Raw genomic sequence first — 17,066 nt, 5'->3', positions numbered from 1 at the left:
ATATAAAATACCCCATGTTTTTAATAATGTGGCCAGCGGGTGCAGTTGCAAAGTATTTCTAATAAAGTGCCTTGTGAGTGTGTAATATCAATAGAACTCAGTATACTTTATATAAGTGGTGCACCAAACTCAGTTCTACAGGATGAGGGACAGTATACTATGTCTAGACAAGGTTTTTTTTTTTTTAGTTCTATAGACTCCAGTTCTTGGCACAAGGACATGAAATGTTTTGCCGATTTAATATTTCGAAGAGTAGGATTTGTTTCCTGCCAAAATGTAACAAACAATGGTGGCACAAGGAAGGAGCAGTGACATTCTCTATATACTATAGCCTTACCTAGTTCCAGCGTAACCATTAGGAACATCCTCAGAGCTGCTCTATTGATGCTTAGCACACAAAGGAAGGTGACCCATTTTGTTGTTCCACCTCTGAGCTGCCTTCAGATGATGTTTTGGCCCCGTTTAGTCGTCTGTGCACGCACAAGCACAAGCACAATTGTATGTGTGGTGTTTTGGCAGTAACATGCCCAGAATGATGCAGTGCAGCTGTAGTGATTTCAGCTTCCTCCAGTAATTAGCCTCAATGGTGAAGCAACACAGTCCCAATTGGAAGAGAAAGGATTCATGTCCAGAGATTGAAATATGTCTTCATATTTCAACTCAACTACAGCAAAAAAGAAAAAAATGAACATATCCTGCATACTACAGACGCTTACTGACTGTTACTACAGGCTTATTCCAATCAAAGTCCAAATGCAGTCCTGAAATGATTCCAAAGAGCACCACTTAAAAAAAATAAAAGCTATGAAAAGTGAAGCTATTCAAATGGATCAAATCACAGAAATATAGCTAGTTAATTGTCATGTCAACTGATGTGTCAACTGATTTGCATTTATAGGTCATCTTATGCAGTCTAGTTTTTTTTTTTTAATGTAAATACTAATCACGAAATCACTTGTTACAAATTACATCTCATTTTTCACTATAGGTCATCCAAATATTAAGTACGTAGGTTATGTAAAATTCATGGTGCCCACTTAACCCCAGGGACCCACTGGTTGACCCAGACACTCCTTCCAGTCTTAAAAGGATATTTCTTTTATATTCATACTAGTGTAGTTACTGAAAGATATTCCTTACATTTAATAACTAAATAATAATCCTGGAGTTCAAGAGGTTAAAAAATTTCACAAGTTAATATGTAAACATCCTCCGAGGCCAAAAAGGGCATCCCCAGTGTTGTACTGAATTAATGGAATGTCTGCAACAGAATTTGTATTGTTTTTAATCGCTATATCAGCATAGAAAAGTCTACACATGCAAATATCTTCAGTTATATCTGAAATACTAGCTACAGCATGTAGCATATCTTCCCTTTCAACAGATGCATTTCCCCAAAATCTGTATGGGCCATGGGCTGTTTTATAGGTAGTAGACTTGCAAGCTAAGGTGAATTAGCCTAACACTGTACTTGAACCGGAAGTGACTGCTTATACCGTTTGTAGCATAAAACGGTATAGCATAAAAAAGTGTTACAGAAATAATCTGCTAGACTTACAACTTAAAATATCGTTTCGTATAGAGGACAATAACTTTAATGTTTTTATGCTTGGGTTTATTCAACACCATTCTGAAAGTTTTCTAAACTTTGCACTCATAATTTTCATTAAACTTCAAAAACAAACCACCAAAGTCATGTAAAAATGTATAAATATGCAGAAGGTATTTGAGAAAAAGAATCTGATAGCTTATAAATACTACTAATAATAAACAAATAAATACAAAATAAGTGTAAAAAAAAAAAAAAAGAGCTAAACCACAAAGGGTAAAGGTCCAGAAAAAGACAACTCATGTTGCTCTGCAAGGTTCCTGAACACCATGCCAACTACTGTTACTTGAAGGAGACAAATTCTCAGTTCAGTGCTCAAACTCAATCACTCGCACTGCATAATTTAGCCCATCTGCTACATTACATGATTAAGCATTAATTAAATGGAGAAGATGAATAAATAATATCACATACCTTTAAGCCTAATCAACCTAGGTACAGTTCAGTGTAAAGACACTCAAGTTGTTCATTGTCAGCACAAATCACACTCCAGAAAATTAAGATTAAGAAGCCAAAATGTTTATTCTGAATAAAAAAATCTGCAGGAAACAATCAAGAGGCTATACTAAGGGAGAACCTCTTGTTGTTGGACTTTAAAGTTCAGCCTTTGTGATATAAGCACAGACCAAATTAACTTGCATCAGAGTCGAAACACCAGTGTGCATGTGCAGAGATTGGAAAAATAGCTTGCATATCAAAATAAATGTCATAATGCTTTGCTACACTAGCTCCAAAATAAAAAGAAATTTAGGAGTAGTTAGTCCTAAAAAGCAAACTACTTTGGATTTTTTTCTTTCAGTGGAGAAATATAAATCTTATTTATAGAAAAGTTTGTGGTAGCTTCCTAAAACATGACAACTTGAACACAACAAACAAAACCTTTGGAGGCATTACAGCAAACTAGCAAAGTAAAGACATAGGCAGTTGGTCTATCACAATTTTAATTTTATACACACACACACACACACACACACACACACACACACACACACACACGTTTAGGAGAAATCTGAAGGTTGAGATTCAATACACCACTGATGATACTTAGTGCAGACATAAAAAGTGCTGAAACTTTCACGGCAAAAGGAGCTCAGTTCACGACTGGACAAGTGACACCAATTTTGAACTAACCACTCACTTTATACAGGAATATGAATGAGCCACTATCTGAAGTAGCCTTGCAAAATGGGCAAATAGACTTTCCGCATAATAATCTCATAACGTAAGTGGCTGTAATGTATTTGATCTCCCAGGCAGTCAGGCCTGCCTGGATGACTCAGTTTTCATCATTATGAAAATGATTCCCATCCAAGCACTGCTTTAGATCAACACACATCACAATTCAAGGCCTTCGTGTGCTGTTAATGGTGACTACAGCATGCATCTTTCACTTTCTTTCCTCTATTCCATTTCAGTCGAGTCAAGTTCAGTGAGGAATTTCTGGCACTTGGCTATGAGTACATTAACTGCCTCACTGACTAGGACATCGGGAGGTAGGATTCCAGTAGACTCCACTGAGACTGAGACAGAGAGACAAAGAAAATTAGCATGTAATCTTAGAAAATCTTGAAGAACCATAACAGTTATTCATAAATCAAGACACATACATATGAAGTGGTCCCGCACTCGTCCTAGTTTGACCAAACTTTTTAGGTCATCATGCCTAAGCACTTCTCGACTGCATGTGTCCAGACGACTGTTGACCACTTTAGCCACTTGTTTTCCTGAGGTAAACAAGGAGCCAGTCAGAACATGTGTCAAAAGTCTGCTGCGATTCTAAGCCTGTATGTCACCTTACTGGGAGTCCTACCATCAATGTTCTCCACTTCAATGACTCCAGGTGAGAAACAGCGTTTCAGTCTCTCTGCTGTTTCTCCTTCAACTGTCTGTAATAATGTGATCTCAGGAAGAAGCCTGTAACTAGCAGTAGCTACCGGCGAAAACTTGGCATGATCCTTGCCTGTATGAAGAGCATGCGATTATACAAATTTTCTTTCCAAAGGCTCTGCTGGTTAAAGGGCCTAATCGCAGTCTCACCTTCATACCACTTCATAATCTTCAAATATATATTTACCCAATCCTTTAACACAGTGCATCACTATGTCAAGCTCTTGCCCAGGCCGGAGCTGTGCCAAGAGGATGTCCCCATGCACAGGACCAATCTTAACATCTGCAAACACATCTGCCTGGTTGCCGATGGGTACCCATGTCATGTGTCTTGAATACACTGAAAAGGGGTACAAGCAGCAAGTTAGCTGCTTCATGAATGGCAGGGCATTTATCTACAATTACTCAAACACCATGACGTCATTAATTCATCAGCGTATTCCCCCTCTGAGATTGAGTGTCAAAGTCTATGACAAACATGAAGTAACTGGGGTAATGTGGAATGCTCACATTCAGAAATATACAGTAAATGGAAGCACAAAGTGCACAACCCAACACATAAATCCCAAGGCTGTGTCCAGGTGCAATGAAAAACATTTCATCTTTTTAATAATTCTATAGCAAAGTATAACATAACCACAAACTATTTAAATCAGAATTTTTATCTGTCAAGTAGCAGATATATAGAAATTTCTCTCGGTGCAGGTGTCAAACATAAAACTAGATCAGACTAAAATAGGACAAGGTATACTATAAAACTTTACATTTTACTCAATTTTGTAGAACATTTGTATTATCTGAAAATTGGACGTGTATCACTCATATTTAAAATAAGGTATTTATATACAAAACATATCCAGGTAATTATTTGGGTCATTTTGTAAGTTTTACAAAATTAATTATTCTTTCCAAAATATTTAAATTAGGCTTTCAAATACCATTAAATATCAGAACATAGTAATGTTTGAGTAAAGACAAATAAAATGTTCTTTATTTTTAGACATAGATAATTCATTTTACAGATATTCTTTAACTTATTAAACAACCTTTTCTTTCTTATGAAGACTGCACTCAATAAACAGGTTAGAACTGCCACTAAAGGACATGTCACATGCAAGTGATTTCACAAGTTTCAAAAAAGAACATTTGATGGCTAGAACTGCACAAACATCAAGCACAAACCCTTCTGCAGACAGCATGTTCCTGAGCGGAGTTGTGTCACAGTTCACTGCATGTCCCTCATCAAAAAGTCACGCATTTTCAAATGCAAAGCTAAATTTAACAATTCAGACCTTTTCTTGGAGCAATATCAGAACTTTACTACATCTGGCAGGTATGGAGAGTACTCCAGCTACTCAGCCCCCCCAAGTTAACTTTCTTGCTGGTCATTTTTTAATCATCAAAATAAAGATGTTAACTACTTGGAATTTGTTTGGCTTCTTGAACTGCAGCAGTTGCCATTCAAAATGATAAATTTTACAGAACTGAAAAGACCTTTAAATGTGCCTTTAAAATGTGAAACTATATGTAAATCATCTTATTAATACTCCACTTACCCATGTGATTCAGGTACAGTTCCTTGGGATCTGATGAGTCTTTGGAGGCCCTGGGATTCCTTGTGCATTTGACCTTCATCTGAAGCTGTATAGTGTCAATTTCTGTGCCTTCCTCGTCTCCTAACAGAATGAACCACCACAAACTAATTAAACAAAGATTAAATAATGTAGATATTATTTATCATATTATTAAAACTATTAACCCAGTGTAAATGCGGCATCTTGTAGATTTCAAATGTACTGCACATATGAAAATTTAAATATTAAAAAGGAGAAATCTGTTTAGAACACTTTATCCACATGGTTTAAAAGGAAAACAACACTCACCATTATTTCTGTACTCAAAAAGACGAGGATCAGCTTTGATGGGTATCAAACCAAGTCTATGTGCTAGAATCTCATCTTGAATGATAGATGTATTGTTGTAAATGAAAACCTTTTCAACTGCCATAGTTGGAACCTAAATTTGCAAACAATAAAAAAGTAAACACAAACCTAGCAAATGTAAATTTTTGGTGATTAATATTGATCCCTTTTTAATCATTGTGCGTTTCTGACATATCCCTCGTCAAATATGCAAATGCATATGTTGCTTCACTGCCAGTACAGCAAGAAAATACCTCAGCAAGCAATATCCGTCGAAAAGCATTAGCAATGGAAGCATCTATTCCCACCATGTCAAACTCCAAAGTATTTTCATCCATATGAACAACGTCAACCCTAAAATTCTGTAATAGGAGAGTACGCAAAATGAAAACACGCTGTAAAGCCAAAGAGTAGACTTCAATCAAAGCGACTAGAAGATAAATTTTGAAGATTGCTATCTTACTCTTTTGAATTTCTTGAGATTCCATATGTCATCATAACCAGGGTAATTACCCGGAAAGTCTGTAGAATGAACCTATGCACAATATGGACATTAAACTATATAGATTCAAGTACATTTGTACACATATGACATAAAATAAAAGTCACAATCGGGTAAGTATACTTAGGTAGCTAGATAAAACAATACAACGTAATAAATATTGTCAGTGTGAACGTTTTCGGCTATTAGCAGGACTACTGCACCCTGTATTTATAATTTGCATGTACGATACAATTGACTATAGACATTACACAGCATTCATGTTAAGTATAATCCATGGAGGATGTACTTACATTTTTTACCCCAAATTCACCCAAAATCACTCTATCACGAATCTCATCCACGTTGCTCAAGGAAGCCGCCATCTTCACTACACCACTTGTCATCACTACACTTCCTATGAATAGCTTAGTTGTATTTCAAAATAAAATGCAGGTGGGACTTCTCGATGACTTATTTTGGGTTGTATAAGTGGGAAATAGATTTTGGACTCTTTTTTAACAATATGTATTCTTGATTTAAATATTTTACTTCTTGTTTTACTTTTTGAACAGAGAGCTGAAGAGAGTTGTATATTGACTTTTACTCTAGCGTATCGCTAGCGTCTCGTATCTAGGTGTTTTTGTTATTACACGTCCGCTCGATCGTGCGTTATTAAATGTTGATAGCGGGCGAACAGAAGAAATGTAAAAGTTCGTTTAATTGCGTCATGACATTATTAAACCTCTGAGTTATATTGTGGTTGTAGATTAAACTCACAGTGGGTCCTAGACAGCTCCATTAGTCTACCTCAAGTCAATATAATATAAAGTTAACTTAAGGACAAAGGGATGGACGACAGTCCTGAGAGAAACAAAAGTTTGGAATACATGGACGACTCTGATGCTGCTGAGAAACCTTGTGATAATAATGACATGTGGGGCGAGGTAGACGTTTGCCATTTGATATCAATTGAGCAGGATGGTGGGACAGGTTCTTGAGAAAGATGTCATTGGTAGCTAACCTGTTAGCTAGCAGTTTAGTTTTAGTCAGGTGGTTGACCCAATGAAGCTAACCTAGATAGCTAAACTAACGTAATTAAGTAGCAAGATAGCTAGCGTTAGCTAATTAACTTACAGATAGCTAAGATGCATAGCTAACGCTAGCTAAGCTAATTAACCTAGTACTCATTCGTGTCGGTTCCTAGCTAGCTAGCCAACTTACGCTGGTTACGAGCTAACTTGACAGCAAGTTCGCAAACTAAAGCCATTGCTAAGAATGGTCTCTAAGTTAGGGTTCAGTAATGTTACCCTTTCACTTAAACTCTGTGAAGTCCTCTAAAATGTAGCTAGCTGAGGTCAAGATTGCAGTTTTTTCCTTTATAAAATAACTATGGTGTAAATGTTTAATACAGTGTACTATAGCATTATCTGAACGTTTCTGTTATTTTTACTGTCTTAAAGCGTTCCCTACCTATGAAGGAGTTTTATCCTTATATTCGCTGCTCTCTCTGCAACGGGTTCTTCATCGATGCCACTACCATCACTGAATGTCTTCATACATGTGAGATTCACGTCCGACGGACTAGCTCACCAGTGCTTTTTGTGCTGGAAAACCTATACAACTATGCACCGATTTGACATTTAGTCCGGTTTTGTGACACAGTGTTTCTTTTTTTTTAATAATAGTCTGTAAGAGCTGCATTGTCAAGCACTTTTTCTACAGCAACAGGTGTCCCAACTGTGCCATCGTTGTTCATCAAACTCAGCCACTGTACAATATAAGGTATTTTATATGATATAATTCTTTTTCACTTTTCTTTTGTACCTCATGCTTGTGACAGTGGGTGTTGGACCTCATACATACTCTGGGCCTTTTAGAACCACATAAAAGAACAAATGCAAGATGTCTTACTTTTGACATATAGAATTTTATTTGATCAAAATATGGTTTTCAGTTTCTGCTAATCATTGTGTTTTAAACTAGCCTGGGGAATCCTTTTGAGAACTTGGGTATAATTGCAGCTGTCTTGAAACAATAATGGCCTCATGTTGTGCCTCGAGACCTGCTGTTGTGTATAGCTGTAGTTATTGCTATCTTGTGACTTGTTTCTATTGCTTAATTGCTTTTTTATTGCTTCTGTTTTCTATAGACCTGACAGGCAATTACAAGATATAGTTTATAAAATGGTTCCATATTTGGAAGAAGGTGAGGTGTTACTTATTATATATCCAAACATGGTTATTTTCTATGTTTTTTCCATTTTTCTTACTTCAAACTATTCTATATTTTTTCCCTCAAGCGGAGAGAATACAAATGTGCACATTTTACAAAGAGAGAGGACTTGTAGTTCCAAAACCAGGTAGGTTGTTTTTGATTAAAAATACTATATCTGGTAGGTTATGCATAGCTGTGGTGTAAATGCTCCTTTCCCTTTTTAGTGGTGGTCCCAGCCACACTTCCAGTGAAGCCTCAGAAACAGAAGCAGAAAGACCTCATGCCACAATCTGTTTTTACCATTCCTCCAGAACTTGATGTGTCTGTGATGCTTGAGTTTGTTGGGTGAGTAGTCTTGCTTGATTTTCTTTGTGATGAATGCAGTGTTTTTATTACTAGGTTTCACCACTAGATGGAGGTTAAACATCAGAAACAACTAATGATTTGTTAATTAATTCTGTATTGAGTGTACATATCAAACATTATATGTGTGAAAACCTTTTTTGTTTTTGACTTCCAGAGCTGAGGAGGGCATTGAGAATTATAAAGTATGTTTTGTATTTATATAATGATATGTATGTATAAGGCATTGATCTCATGAATTATGCAGACCTGATGGTGTTTTCTTACTGCAGCCCCTAGAGAGGAAGTATGTGCGTGTATCAGGTGAAGCCACTATTCGTCATGTGGAACTTTTTATCAGAAGGAAGATGGAGTTGAGTCCAAATTTGCAGGTATAGCTCAGTGCAATATGATACATAATTACTCTTGTATTATTAGGAGGAAGCTGTTAAGTGGCTCAATAAAATTGGATCAGTATCTATGTTTCAGTATAAAGCCACAAACAAAACATTTACATTTATTGATACAAATACATTATTATTATTATTATTATTATTATTATTATTATTAATGTGTCAGTGAAGGATCCAGTGAAATGAGATCCAGATTTAAACAATGAGGCAAGATGTGTGATTTGCAGCAGTCTCTTTTATTAATTGGGCGCAGTACAAGTTATGAAATCGACTGAGCTTGCCAACAGCTTGAAACATCAGAAAATTAAACAAAAGTGTGTGGTGTACATGTATCTCTTAAGTAGCCAAAGCAGACAAACATATGTAAGAATATTGTTTCAAAAGCCACTGTTGGTAAACAGAACAGAGATGGTAGAGAGGTGTACTCTAAAGCAGTATTGCTGGGTTGTAAAAATGTCTATGGATTTAACTCAGGGTTGTGCATGTCAGAATGGTGGCATTATATTTCAGCCAGCATTTATGAACTCAATTTCAGTGGGACTTATTTGGCAGAAGGTCAAATTATGTTGGTGCCACTTTTTTTCTTTCTTTTCTAAGTGGCATGTACCCTAGTGCACATAAAGAACACTTCCATTTCAGCATAGAGATAACATTCATTCTGCTAGTCTGCCTCCCAATCAGTAATGTACACTAGTAGAATACTTATTAATACATAAGAAGTCCCATTCAAAGCCAGTTGTTTGGGAGGAAACTTGATATGTGGCAGTTTAATGTGATTAACCCTTTCATGTAAAAATATTACATTTGTTTTTATTGTTTTTTTTTTTTATGAAGCTGCCATGTTTTATGTAATAAACATACAATAATTATAAATCCTAATCGAAAAGGTGGACAATAGTCCAATAGGTGGACAATATACAGTATCTGAGAATGTGATGTGTGAGGCGTGCTCAGTGATTCAGTGGGCAAAAAAGGTAGAACACAAGATTGACCCATCTCACAGAGGTGGAAGCTGCTCAATTACAAATGCGTACTTTGTTTGTATGTAGCCTGTCAATGAGGGTGTGATCTAAAAAGATTTTTAGATTAAACGCAACACAAATATTTAAAGAGCAGCGAAACCGCACACTCAGTAATCTTAAGCAATTAATTATTTTTCCACTAGAGGGTGCTAGTATGTCTTCTTCTAGAGCAGAACATTTTATTATTGTCTCCCTGAGTAGTATGCAGGCAACCCATCTAGCTGATTCAGTCTTTAAAATAGACCAGTTGCTATCGAAATTAAGAGTAGGGATAACGTTGCAGATAAAGGGGGGAGGTCCTAACTAGATGAATAGAGGGGGCTGCTGGTTCAGAAATTTGGAATAACCCTGATTAGATCAGTAATGCACAGTATTGATGCTACTGTAATGTGTGAGATTGATGACTTTTGGAGGTGCATCAAGTTCTACCATTGTTGCAACAAATTTAAAGTTAGTGGAAATAGATTGCATGTGACGAAATGGTCATAGCTGGATTAGTCGCATGAGCTAATGGCTAACCTGCTCACTGGATGAAGCATCTAGCAGGAAAATGTTGTAGGGTGCAGGGTAATGGACAGGAGGGACTGAAAAAATAAATTGCCTGCAGGAGAAAAAGGACAAGTGTGGTTGAGGCAAAAGGGGATGCAAGCAGATGAAAGCAAAGGAAGAGTATTTGTAATGCAGTGGTACAATAACATACAGCTGAGATTTAATAAATTTTAGCTTTCTTGACCATATCACTTCTTTGTTTTAAATATATTCATTTGAAACTACTCTTTCTGGCAGGTGGATGTTGTTTGTGGGGAGCACCTCTTAGAACAATGCCAGTCTTTGAGAGAAGTGCGTAACACAATGGGAGAAAATGCACTACAGGTACATTTATAAGTGTTGTCTGATTATGTACTAATATTTTTATGTCATGAATTATAGGAAGAAAGTAATAGTTCAATACTTGCTATGTCATGAAAATGCTTGTATGAGGCAATATTATCTATTCAAAATTGCATTTTATTTAAACAGGCCCTTCAAAGGTGAATCTGTTATTTATTTATTTGTCTGTTTATGGGGCTGTTGCATTTAACCAGCCCTTTTAACTATGTACAAATATCACTAATAGTGAGGGTTTTTTGTTTTTTGTTTCTGTTTTTTGTTGTATTTTCCTTTTTCCATGATCTTAGGATGGAATGCTGGTTTTACATTTTGGAATTGTGCTTCCTGGTCAGTGAACAGAAGAGTTATGCAGTCTTACCTGTCATGCCTGGAATTTCTGATTGAGAGCAATTTTTTTTCCCTCAACTGCCTCCTGTGGGGGAAAAAAATTCCTTCATTGAACCAAATCTTAATCCAAAATGAAACAGTCTCCCTTGGCTAACAGTTTATTTTATGTTTTAATTTCCTATACTTTGTGCTGGGTTCTTGTTAAATCCAGTTGTATATTTTATTGAAACACTGGAAAATTGGAAACTATAGATTACAAGAGATGTTTTAAAGAAAATGAATATACTGTGTTTTGTACTGAAATGTTTTGATGCAACATGTTCTATTTAATAAATACATGTTTGATTGTTTAATGCTTTTGAATGTAGTACATGGGCAGGACTCTTGATGAATGTAGCTTTTGGTTTGAAAGAGTTTAATTAAAAGTAAAAGGTTGTATGAACTTTTTGTGCCTTTATCAGGGATTATTGTGTCTACACAAAGATTGCAACAGCGTTTCAGTCTTGAATAGCTTTAAAAATCTGTGCACATGTATTGAGTTAGACCTCAATGCACATGCATTTGCAAATAGAGCAAATATTTATTTGTATAAAATCAAGTAGAGGCAGGATGCAAATGTGCAACAAGACAGGTGTAAACAATGAAGAATAGCAAAGCATTAGAGTGGGTGAAGACTAGACAAAAAACAATAAAAACACAACAACCATCACATTTAGTGGTGTTTATTTTTATGTTCATTTTTTTAAAGGTTTTATGCATTTATCAGTTACATGCATTTAAACCAGTGTTGTCCATCAGATTAGTGACAGTGTCTCTCAAGGCTGTTAAGATGGATATTTTCACTGGCAATGTGAGAGGTGGATACATGCATGGACTGAGCCCTTAAATTCTCCTGGGGGTATTTGGTAATGGATCTTTTCTGTTAGGAAAGAAAAGAAATGCAGTGCTATGTTTTACTTTTTTACTTTTGAATAAAAGGGTTACATGACTTTGATTCTGACAAAGGAAGACAGATTAAATGGTTTACAGATGCAAGTGTCCATGTTATGAGTGTATTGGACCATGCTCACTCCCCTAAAGTTTTTCAAAGGCAGTTTATTGACTTTGAAGCAGTTTACTGCATTTTGTGTATGTTATTTTCTATCATATTAAATTAATTGGTATTATGCACTTTAGTTGTGAGTTGTTCAATATTTTATCAATAATAATGACCAAAACCAATATTCATGAAAGCTCTTAATGTGGTTAAAGAAACCTGTTGTGTGATGGGATTGTATTTGTTGCATAGTTTACTGCATAAGAATTAATATGGTTCTTTGGGTGAACTTGCTAAAAGTGCAGTTCATTTCTTAGCTGTGAGCCATCTTGGCATTCAAGAGCCTGGTAATCCCTTATGTAACATGCCATCTTACTGTTGGTGTTTCTCAGTGAATGTTCATTTCGTTATTGTTTCCTGATTTTTGAGATGATCATTAATAACTGGTTACCAAGGAAACCTTGTAATCATACTTTAATAAGATAAGGCAAAGAAAATGCATGTAAAAAACTGAATTTACACATTTATGTTTGGTATGTGTGAATCTGTTTAAAAGTAAGAAGCTTTTCTCGTAGCCTACCTGCTGACAAGTTCAAGTGACATGATTAGGCGACCCTACCTACGTCTTGTACATGTAGAGTACGATACCATGTCTGAGAAAAATATATCTGAAAATAATATAGTAAGTATAATGCACACATAGAACATGACATATAAAACTTGTTTCAATTAACCCTTTTTATCTAGAATTTACATAGACATAATCAGCACAGCCCAAGTTGCGTGAGTCAAGTTCAGGACCATGGACAGAGCTTTCTCTACCAGTCAACTTCTTGAAATCCCAACATGCATTAAAGTGATTTTTTTTCTGAATTGGTATGTCGGGATTACAGTGTTCGTGGTGAAATAACGTAGGCAAAATGAACAAAACGGTATAGGCCAAGTAAATGACTGTATAGGATATAAGTAAGGCTACTTGATAACTTGCAATGAATTATGCCCTTTATAGCACAGTGAGTGAAGATGATTTCATTTTATTCAGTCCAGTTTCTGTGTGGGATTCTGGGCAGATTTTATACAGTCTTCACATGGAACGTGAAAGCCAAGCAGAACCAACCAGCTCTCTCTGAACTTATATAGTTTGTTGTTTCTGTAATTTGTTTAAGAAAACTTGAAACGTTTCATCACAGAATCTTAAACGACTATAGCCGTTAATGTAATTATTTACATTTGGGGTAATCGAGGAATCATTTCTGGGGTACAAATGTATTAGCATAATCCGTCATTACGGCATTATCCTGCAGTAGAAAAAAAAAAGTCACTTCACGCCGCACAGGACAAGATCGCCATTCAGTACAGAGATGCAACTCGACACCAGTCTGCCTACAGTACAAACAGTGGTCACGGCCGGCATGTTTTTGTGACAGATTAGCAGGTCTACAACTTGTGAGGAAAGGGGACAAGATAGATGTACTTTTGACTCTTAATGCCCAACAGATATGTCCACACTTCCAAAAAGTCAGATCAGCATATTTTACATTTACGGCATTTAGCAGACACTCTTATCCAGAGCGACTTACAAAAGTGCTTTGTCATTTACTCATAGAATATAGTATAGTACAGTATAGTAGGTTAGAATTAAACATGCCAATGAACTAGAATACAGGGATGAATGCTGATACCTTGAAGTGCAAAATACATAAGGTCTAGCTTAAACAATGATAAGTGCTATAAATAATAAGTGCTAGAGTTTGTTCAAAAACAAACAGTGCCCTACAATAAGTTCTAAATTAGTCAGTCAATAAGGGAGCAGTATCAGTTGTCCTTTAAATATTCTGCAAATAGTTTGAAGACTGCAAAGGACTCTGCTGTCCGGACAGCAAGTGGGACTTCATTCCACCATCTTGGAGCCAGGACAGAAAATAGTCTCAATGCTTATCGTCCATGAGACCTGAAGCACGGTATTTCAAGCCGAGCCATACTCGAGGTACGGATCGGGCTTTGATTTCTGGCTTTGTAGGCAAGCATCAAGGTTTTAAATCTGATGCGTGCAGCTACAGGGAGCGCAGCAGTGGAGCAACGTGTGAACTTCGGAAGATTGAAGACCACTCGTGCTGCTGCATTCTGGACAAGTTGTAGAGGTTTGATGGCTCTTAGAGGAAGACCAGCAAGTAGCGAGTTGCAGTAGTCTAGCTTTGAGATCACAAGAGACTGCTCAAGCACCTGGGTAGCTTCCTGCGAAAGAAAGGGTCAATCCTTCGTAAATTACAAAGGAGGAATCTGCAAAACTGGATTAGATTAGAAACATGAGTTGAGAACGACAACTGGTTGTCCAAAGTTACGCCCAGGCTACGGGCAGCTTCGGACGGTGATACTAGGGAGTTCTCAAAGGAAACAGTGAGGTCATGGTAAGGGTTGGGAGTACCTGGGATGAACAGAAGCTCAGTTTTAATGGGGTTGAGCTTCAAGTGGTGAGCTGTCATCCATGACGCAATGTCAGTCGAGCATGCCGAGATACGTCTGGAGACCTGCGTGTCAGAGGGTGGAAAAGAAAGAAATAATTGAGTGTCATGGACGACACTCAGTGGTAGGAGAAACCATGAGAAGATATTGCATCGCCAAGAGAACGAGTATACAAAGAAGAGAAGGGGTCCAATACTGAGCCTTGTGGAACACCAGTGGAGAGTCTACACGGTTTGGATGCGGATCCTCTCCATGTCACCTGATAGGACCGTCCATCAGATAGGACTGAAACCATCTCCAACCAGAGCCAGTCACACCAAGCCTGGAAAGAACAGAGAGAAGAATGTTGTGGTTCACTGTGTAAAAGGCTGCTGAAAGGTCTAGAAGAATCAAAACAGATGACTGTTTGGCAGCTTTAGCGGCATGAAGTTTCTCAGTCATCGCTATGAGGGCCGTTTCTGTAGAATGTGTCGGTTTGTAGCCAGACTGACTGAGAAAAAGAGACAATTGGTTATAAACTGCTCGTTTAAGGGCTTTTGAGAGGAAAGAAAGAAGTGATACCGGTCTGTAGTTGGTAACGCTGGAGCTGTCAAGTGTGGCCTTCTTGAGGATTGGTACCACCCTGGCAGTTTTGAATGCCCAATCTACTCCAACCCTGACCACTGATCTCACTTCTCAGCCTGCCGCCCCCAAGGCGCCAATACAGCCCCACCCAATAACAGTAACTACCACTCAGTTCACACAGCTGCCATCATCTTTTCCAGGTGATGCTCTGCTTGGTCTTAAATCAGTTTCAGGACCCATTCCAGGCACTGATGTGAATGGCATGTGCACTCGCATGATAAGCCATTAGAATGTGTAGGTTGCAGCCCTGGCACCAGTCCCATCACAACAATTTATTCCAGGTCCTTTTTAGAGGAGAAACTCTCAGGTTTGTGGTGATACCAGCCATTCTACACTCCTGCAATGTTGAAAATGTTGATGTCTCTCTTGTTTTACTCCCTTCCTTGGAAGAGGGACTGCAACAGACAAGGGTGAAGACAAATGGATCAGACTAATACCGTTCTGAGTCAGCTTTTGGAAAAATAAAACACCCACACTTAGATAGGGTCAGTTAGGAAGTAGACAGTAAACCCTCAGTGAAGATGAACCAAAGCTAGAGCTTCTCTATGTTAACACTTGTTCAGCCATGTCAGCAGAATATCAAGTCGTGGCTCAAGGATCTGCACAGATGCTTACTTTCAGTGAACTGAAGAGCATGATAGATTCAGGAGCCATGGATTGCACTCTGAATGAGGAGGCAAAAATATTTACTGAGAGAAACAGCTCTTGTGGGGAAACTTCAATCAGTGGAAAAATATATATACTAATTGGTTGTGAAGGAAAGCAGATTCATCCCAAGTACTTGTATGACTTAGTGCTGAGCATCTATAGATTAAATGCATTGACCCTGTTTTAGTAGTTCCAGGTCAGCGTGATCATTGGCTGTAGCACCCTCAAACACCTGATATGGCGGCGCGGTAGCACGCAGCGGCCACTCCAGGTCCGATAATGGTGCTATTGTGCTACATTTTTCCAGGAACTTAAACCACACATACATGGAAACAACCAACCTCCATAGCCTGCTACACTTAAGATAATGCACAAACCTACCTGGACGACGGCGTGCTTCAGACGCTCTGTGAGGTCGGGTTGCTATGCGTACCAGCCCTGCAGACCACGGCGTCGCTTGTCCGAATGCCGAAGGGGGAGACACCGCAAGTGTTGTGCAAGGAAGCAGAAGCGGGGGAAGCGAGCTGGGGTCCGTGCTAGGCTAAAAGCTAATCCTAGCAGACCAGCTCTACCATCTCTATTCCTTTCAAATGTCTGCTCCTTGGATAATAAACTGGACTGCATCAAACTCCAGCAGACTACAAAGCGAGAGTTCAGAGACTGCTGTGTTTTAGTCTTTACTGAAACGTGGCTCAGCGACAGTATTCCAGACGCCGCCTTTCATCTGGATGGATTAGTCTCATTCCGTGCCGATAGAGACAATGCACTCTCCGGCAAAACACGCGGCGGAGTATGCATTTATATCAATGAGTCCTGATGTAAAAACTCTGTGCTTGTCGTTAAGTACTGCTCACCGCTGGGGGAGTTTGCTATTGTCAGATACAGACCTTTTTATTTACCGCGGGAATTCACCTCCGTGTTTATAATCGCGCTGTACATTCCACCCAGTGCGAGCACACGAGAGGCTCTCCAGAAGCTGTATGGAGCGATTAGTGAACTGCAGAACGTTTATCCAGACGGACTGTTTATTGTCGCCGGAGACTTCAACCACGCAAATCTCAAGTCAGTACTGCCCAAATTCCATCAACATGCGAACTTTGCAACGAGAAGAGCGAACGCGCTGGATCTCACTTACACAAACATTTTCGGTGCGTACCGGGCGGAGCCCCGCCCCCACCTCGTAT

The 17,066-nt window shown here is 38.1% G+C and overlaps 2 protein-coding genes and 1 long non-coding RNA gene across 4 annotated transcripts; 1 reads left to right on the top strand and 2 right to left on the bottom strand.

Annotated features, from left to right (window-relative positions):
* Positions 1-2,565: 2,565 nt before the first annotated feature.
* polr1c (RNA polymerase I and III subunit C) lies at positions 2,566-6,371 on the bottom strand. The gene is made up of 9 exons (XM_027029564.3): positions 6,214-6,371; positions 5,882-5,953; positions 5,673-5,780; positions 5,380-5,512; positions 5,053-5,172; positions 3,684-3,836; positions 3,420-3,569; positions 3,217-3,333; positions 2,566-3,129 (listed from the first exon to the last, which is right to left on the bottom strand). Exons 1-9 carry the CDS (start codon positions 6,304-6,306, stop codon positions 3,011-3,013), a joined length of 1,065 nt encoding a protein of 354 aa, XP_026885365.2. The 5' UTR covers positions 6,307-6,371; the 3' UTR covers positions 2,566-3,010.
* A 148-nt stretch (positions 6,372-6,519) lies between these two features.
* Positions 6,520-11,553, top strand: pcgf6 (polycomb group ring finger 6). The gene is made up of 10 exons (XM_027029583.3): positions 6,520-6,846; positions 7,363-7,462; positions 7,588-7,684; positions 8,052-8,107; positions 8,202-8,261; positions 8,341-8,461; positions 8,637-8,664; positions 8,752-8,850; positions 10,680-10,766; positions 11,072-11,553. Exons 1-10 carry the CDS (start codon positions 6,751-6,753, stop codon positions 11,117-11,119), a joined length of 792 nt encoding a protein of 263 aa, XP_026885384.1. The 5' UTR covers positions 6,520-6,750; the 3' UTR covers positions 11,120-11,553.
* A 1,612-nt stretch (positions 11,554-13,165) lies between these two features.
* On the bottom strand, positions 13,166-16,400 carry LOC145660144 (uncharacterized). 2 transcript variants are annotated; one of them, XR_014126317.1, is made up of 5 exons: positions 16,264-16,400; positions 15,172-15,629; positions 14,807-14,932; positions 14,573-14,675; positions 13,166-14,382 (listed from the first exon to the last, which is right to left on the bottom strand). It is a non-coding gene; the product is annotated as an uncharacterized LOC145660144 (long non-coding RNA). The 2 variants fall into 2 exon arrangements; XR_014126316.1 differs by having other exon boundaries at positions 14,807-15,629.
* Positions 16,401-17,066: the final 666 nt, after the last annotated feature.

The sequence above is a fragment of the Electrophorus electricus genome, chromosome 12, assembly GCF_041902795.1.
Source record: "Electrophorus electricus isolate QZ-2024a chromosome 12, ASM4190279v1, whole genome shotgun sequence".
Classification (NCBI taxonomy): domain Eukaryota; kingdom Metazoa; phylum Chordata; class Actinopteri; order Gymnotiformes; family Gymnotidae; genus Electrophorus; species Electrophorus electricus.
This window is presented reverse-complemented; position numbering and strand designations above follow the sequence as displayed.

Coding starts and splice junctions, on each gene's coding strand:
- polr1c (XM_027029564.3), bottom strand. CDS start 6,306: ATGACAAGTGGTGTAGTGAAGATGGCGGCTTCCTTGAGCAACGTGGAT. Junction 3,837..5,052: donor ACTGTACCTGAATCACATGG/GTAAGTGGAGTA, acceptor ACCCCTTTTCAG/TGTATTCAAGACACATGACA. Junction 3,570..3,683: donor GCACTGTGTTAAAGGATTGG/GTAAATATATAT, acceptor CTCTTCATACAG/GCAAGGATCATGCCAAGTTT.
- pcgf6 (XM_027029583.3), top strand. CDS start 6,751: ATGGACGACAGTCCTGAGAGAAACAAAAGTTTGGAATACATGGACGAC. Junction 8,262..8,340: donor ACTTGTAGTTCCAAAACCAG/GTAGGTTGTTTT, acceptor TTCCCTTTTTAG/TGGTGGTCCCAGCCACACTT. Junction 8,462..8,636: donor GTGATGCTTGAGTTTGTTGG/GTGAGTAGTCTT, acceptor TTTGACTTCCAG/AGCTGAGGAGGGCATTGAGA.